Genomic DNA, 6,000 nt, shown 5'->3' on the forward strand with positions numbered 1-6,000 from the left:
TTTTTTTTTTGGAGGAAGGAAACTGCAAAGATGAGCCTCCACTGTTCCTGTAAATGGCTTCATTCTTGGTCACATGCTCTCATTTAATGTTTGGGGTTTTTTTCTGCTGGTTAAAGGATTTACATCTTGCGGCTCTAAAGGTGCCACCATAACAAGACCCCTGTACCTGTTGTTTGGCTTTCTCACTGTTCAGCCCTGTTGTTAGATAGGTGTGAGGCACATCAGATTGTGGGCCACGTGTGAAATGGTCCCTTGAATTTTGGTGACAGCATGTCTAATGTCATACTCTCTCAGAACTTCAGTGGTATACTCTGGTAACCAGAACTAATGGTATACTCTGGAATAGAACTTCAGTGGCCTCAATATTTCAACCCAGATGTATTTCCTAACTTGAAGTGAGGGCACAGTCAGGCTTAGTTGAAGATTTGGAATTTCTCTGGAAGTTGCTGCAGCCACATGTTTCACCTGGAATAAATTTAAAAAAGAAAAGAAGAAAGCTCTTAGTGAGGTTACTGTTTATCCATCTCAGGACAGAAACTTGATAGGAGGTCAGTAATAAATTGAAGGAGGTTGACTTCAGATTCTGGAGTAATTTCACCCCAAGTCAGGAGGTTTCTGTCTCTTTTGCAGTGAAACATTGCCGTGATTGTGTTGATTTTGCTCATGGATTTGCTTTTATCTCTTAGGTGAAAAGTTCATGAGATTTGGCTATCCAGATATCCCCTTTGATATGAACCTAAGCTATGACAAGGAGGCTGAGCTGATGCAGTCTCACATGATGGACCAAGCCATCACCAATGCAATCACCTACCTTGGAGCTGAGGCACTTCACCCCCTGATGCAGCACACACCGAGCACAATCGCAGAGGTGGCCCCGGTCATCAGCTCAGCTTACGCTCAGGTCTATCATCCCAGCAGGATAGAGAGGCCCATCAGCAGGGAAACAGCTGACAGCCACGAGAACAACATGGATGGCCCCATCTCCCTCATCAGACCAAAGAGTCGAATCCAGGATAGAGAGGGCTCCCCCAGCAATAGCTGCCTGGATTCCACTGACTCAGACAGCAGCCACGACGACCGCCAGTCCTACCCAGGAAACGCTGCCTTAACCCCCAAGATCAAGCCAAACCCGGCTTACGTGAAGGAGGAGGCCAAGCCTTTGGATGTCACAAAAGCTTCTAAGGGCTCTTTAAAGGATATGTACAAGGTGATCAACGGAGAAGGGGAGCAGATTAGGGCTTTCAAGTGCGAGCACTGTCGCGTCCTCTTCCTGGACCATGTCATGTACACCATCCACATGGGCTGCCACGGCTACCGGGACCCGCTGGAGTGCAACATCTGTGGCTACCGGAGCCAGGACCGCTATGAGTTCTCGTCGCATATAGTCCGGGGGGAGCACACATTCCGCTAGGCCTTCTCATCCAAAGGGGACTCCTATGAAGTAGAAGAACTGCACATGAAGAAATACTGCACTTACAATCCCACTTTTCCTCAGACATTGAGATGCCTATTTTGTTGTTGTTGCTGTTGTCGTTGTTGCCGTTGTTTAATTATTATTATTAACCTTATTTTTTGTGGACCCAACCTCATTTGCTCTGCCCAGCTTAAGAATGGAGAGAAGGAAGGGAATGGATAAAAAGAGGGGTTTGTTGTGGCAATCAGTTCTTGGGGAGTGACCCGCCTTGCTTGCTGTGGGAATTGGAAGGCAGTCTGTGTCCGTCTCAGTCAGTTGTACACAATGTCCTCTCTTGGGATGTCACTCAACCATGCCAGGTGCTTTCAAGTCCCAACAAGATGCCACTCATTTGGAATTTCAGAGGAATAGATAGAAACATTTCAGAGGAGAGCCTTTTTCTAATGTGAAGATTCGGTGTGAGCTTTCGGTGGCTGGAGGAAAGGGGGGGAACTTTGTTTTGCAGAATGAACAATTATTTTTAAAGCAAAACTGGTAGGGAGTTAGGAGCATGAATCAAAGTCAATATTCCTCTCAAAATTATTTTCAAGGGTGAGCTGTTTTCCTGGGTTCAGTGTGTATTGCCCCTCTAGAATGTAAATAAATTAAAAAAAAAAAAAAAAAGAAAAAGAAATGTATGTCTTAACACTGTACCACATTATAGCAGTTTAGTTTCATAAGTCTGAGGGCCTTCTGTGGTAAGTTTGAGGCTTTGTATTTTTATTTTTCCTTAACTTATGAAGCACCTTTTTTTAGAATTGTTGATATTCTGTTACTCCATGCCTATGTGTTGTCTCACTGGCTTCTTAGAGACCCTTGGGAGCCTTATTTCTTTAGTTGCACCCTAAATTTTAAGAAAGAACATTTAGAAATAACATTTAAACTTGCTTCTAGGACAGTAAGTGTCCTAGGAGTGGGTGAGAGCCTGTAGTTTACTCAAGAGGTTCTGCTGCTCTTCAGAAATACTTTTGGGTTAAAATTATGGATTTAAAAATGACAAAAGTGCTAGTAGCAAAGTGTTCTTTAAATATAGGTATATATAGATACATAATTATGTAAATACTTTCTCATTCTACTATCACAGTGTTAACCTCTTGGCAACAGCCTAAACTGAGACTTGCAGCTGGGAAAGCGTTAGGAGCCAGATCCTTGGCCAGCATTAATCCTCTTGGCTCCATTGAATTTAATGGAACTGCCCCAACTATTTCAGCTACATCAGGATCCCAACCTTGACTGTTTTTTCTCTTGTTGACTTCTTACTTCCTAATATGCTGAACCACTGACTTCCTTTTGTTTGTACATCATCAATTCTGCTGAATTTAGGGGTGAAAGTATTAGCAGGTTTTGCTGGATAGCCTTGACTCCTGGAGAGCACGGAAGGCCAGCAAACCAACAGGTCACATATGATCTTCCCTGCTTCTTCAGAAAGGGATAAGTGGAGATGTAGGTGCTGGGTATTGATTTGGGCTTAAAGATTTCTTCTTTGTTCCTAATTTAATAATTTCCCTGTAGGGAAAGCAAATGGAGAAGCACACTCCAGAGAGAGTCCTTGACACACAGAGTGGACAAGAAAACAAGTCCACTGATCTGTTTTGTTTCCTTTCTTTCTCTCTCAGTAAATAACAAAGGCAGCAAGCACCCAGCAAGTTGCATCAGTAAAAACTGGGCTTAAACCTACAGGACAGATTGCCATTGAAACCCAACTGTTTGTACCAATCACAGTTGAAATGTTGTTGTTTGGCAACAAGAGCACAGCTTGAGAATGGAAAGATCTGGATGGGTTTAACCCCCTCCGCACACACGGTCCCCATGCGCCTGGGGAGACCTTTTCCAAAGGATAAAGTTACTAAAGTATAAAAGAGAGAGCAAGATCAGGCCATAATGAATTCCCATCTGCTCCCTCCAATCTGTGCACTTGATGCATATGCCAGTTTGCTGTTCGTTTTGAGGGTACTGGGTTTTTTTTCTCCTTCTCTTCCTAGACCTGGAGCATTTGAAAGTAGGAGCTGAAAGGTATTGATTGAAATCTTTTTATGGTGACATTCTTGGCAGCTAGAACCTGTGTTTAGAAAGAATACAGTAGATCATGGCCAGATTACCTGATGACTGCTTCCCAGCACTGCAATGCTATTAAGTAGGAGCTGGTAAAGTCTTGCAGTAGCCTATTAATTATAATACAATATGGAGAGAAATGTCATCTTGTGTAATGTGAGACCTATCAAGGCTGGGAATATGCAGGCTTTGGAGAGACAGATTTAAAGATCTATTCCCAACATTGTTCTTAATGTCGTTGGGTTCCTCCCCTTCCTTCTTTCTTCACCCTAATGTGGAGGAAAATGGGGAAAATGAACCAGTGCCATCCTCTGGACCATTCTCATTGTCTTGTGCCTGGTGCAGCCAAATTTTGTTTGTGCAGGAGAAAAGCAGGGAGATGCTGGAGGGCATCACTTGGATTCTGTGTGGCTGATCCTCTGTAGTGAGGGAGGTGGGCTTAGGAGGCAGCCGGCCGTGCTTCGTGTCAGGATGTGCCTGGAAATTCAGAAAACAAAAAAGTGGGGGTGATTTGCTGAGGCAGGAGAGGTCATTTAAGAACAAGGTGGAAACTAAAAGGTTCTTGGGCCTGAGGCTTGCTGGGCTTTCCTGGGCCTCCAGAAAAACACATGGCCAAGCTAGAGAGAGAGGTTGCCGGCAAATCCTTTCAGCCTCTGGGGAAAACACTCCGTTCTCCCCTCTGTGGTCAGCAAAAGAACATTGGGCTGTGGTTTCTTGGAATAGCTAGCACTAGGGAAAAAGTGTTTAAAATTTCTGCCTTTGTTGGGGAAAGCACCAGAATACGGGAAAGGTAGAGAATCTCTTGTGTATGCACAGATCAGTTGGCTGCAATTACATCTGCAGTTCATCTGCACTTGGGGTCACTGATGACTCACTGCTACCTCCAGTAAGGTGTATTCTGTGGGAGTTTAAAGGATCACATGGGGAGACCCACTGATTTTGGACCTGGCTTCAGTTAAGTCCATCTTCATCTATTAGTAGCAGGTGAGGTCTGTATGTCCTGATGTCACAGGCACAGGGAACTGGAGAAGTACTGGGGAATTATCTTAGTGAAACCACATTTTTTGGAGAGGAAGAAACTTAAGGGGTCACATTGATTTTTTCTTATCAATGTCCTTTTCTAAACATTCACAGGAGACTTTTATCCTAGAGTCAGGAAAAGAAGAAAGATTAAATTCCAGTTCAAATTTTGAAAAAAATTTTGAATTAACATGTACTTTAGAATTCAATTCCTACTGAAAATTATTATTAGAGGGCTTTATGTAATGCAGTTTGTTCCTTCACAAAAGTGAGCAAAATGGGGCAGCAGAGATTTCTTTGGGTGTTTTTTTCTTGCTTGCTCTCTGCAAGAATTGGATTTCTAAGAAAAGTTCTTGAGTTTCATCAAGTTCATTAGTCATTCATAGTGTACTAGGAATTTCAGTAGCTAATCCCTGGCCTCTAAATTCGTTTGTTCTGAGTATTTGGTGCTGGAAATCAAATCTGGCTGATTTTTATTGAACTCTTTTGAAATTCTTGGAATTGGGTTTCCGGTTAGAAACATACATCTGCAAATTTAGAGTTGGCTTCCTGTGAGCATTCCCCATTTTCATTTAAAAAAAAGAAAGAAAAAAAAAATCTGGGCAATTCTTTGCCAGTAAACCCTTTTGCTTCTTTTACATTAAAAATGGCAACACTCTGACTCAGTTTAGAGGATTACAAGCCTATTAATTTAAAGAGAATGTGGCTGCTTATTCTGCTTTTGGTGTGATCCATATCCTTGGAGCAAAGGGCATTATCTATATATCTGCAGTTATGACTGATTAATTTTACAGCCACCTCTCTTTGTAATCAGTTAGGAGTGCACATCAAAATATATTGCATTTTTCAGTAAAGCCTGCTCTTTACTCAGTAACTTAGGGGATTAAAATAATTTTATTCTCCTTAAAAAGTGCTTTCATCTATGATGTGATGTGAAAGGTGTCTAGACATTAACCTGTAGTGGTCTGTAGCAGAGAGAAAGATTTAAAACGGGTTAATGGGCCTAGTTTTTAGTGGTACTGGTTCCTACAATGTTAGTACCCAGCTCACAAAGTAGCCACGAGGACCTAAAGTATGTTTACTGCAAGGTGAAGAAATTCTCAATTGTCAGAGTTTGCAAATTTCTTTCTGTTTACAAGGGCTTCCCTAAATTTGTGCTGTTGGGCAGGAGGTCAGTAATGAAACCCAACCCTTCAAAACTGGGCTTTCATGGGGCATTATGACTGTTGTCCAGGCCCTGGGCTAGCTTGTTCTGGTTTGAAAGAAACCAGACAACAGACACTCCTTCCTCCAGAGAGAAACTTTGGAGATTACTGCAGCAAAGGTGCTTATTTCAGCCAAGGGCAGGAGCTACAGTAATGCAGTTCCTTCACTGGATAAATTCCTTTCCTTAACTCTTGCTGTGCTTTTTAATGTCATGAGGGAGGCTGCCAGGGTCACCTAAAGTCAGTGTGGGATTTTAGGAAAAGGGTGAT

General features: G+C 42.5%; 1 protein-coding gene across 3 annotated transcripts in view; it reads left to right on the forward strand.

The window, feature by feature from the left end:
• The window catches only part of IKZF2 (IKAROS family zinc finger 2), a 111,365-nt gene extending 106,175 nt beyond the window's left edge, over positions 1–5,190 (forward strand). For all 3 annotated transcript variants that reach the window (XM_054278258.1, XM_054278257.1, XM_054278259.1), the window contains one exon: positions 687–5,190. In XM_054278258.1, coding sequence (XP_054134233.1) covers positions 687–1,411 — 725 coding nt within the window. In that variant the 3' untranslated portion in view covers positions 1,412–5,190. The remainder of the gene's footprint in view (positions 1–686) is intronic.
• The last annotated feature ends 810 nt before the right edge of the window (positions 5,191–6,000 follow it).

This window comes from Melozone crissalis, unplaced genomic scaffold, assembly GCF_028551555.1.
Source record: "Melozone crissalis strain CALT ecotype California unplaced genomic scaffold, PUWL_Pcris_2 ptg000023l_1, whole genome shotgun sequence".
Lineage (NCBI taxonomy): Eukaryota > Metazoa > Chordata > Aves > Passeriformes > Passerellidae > Melozone > Melozone crissalis.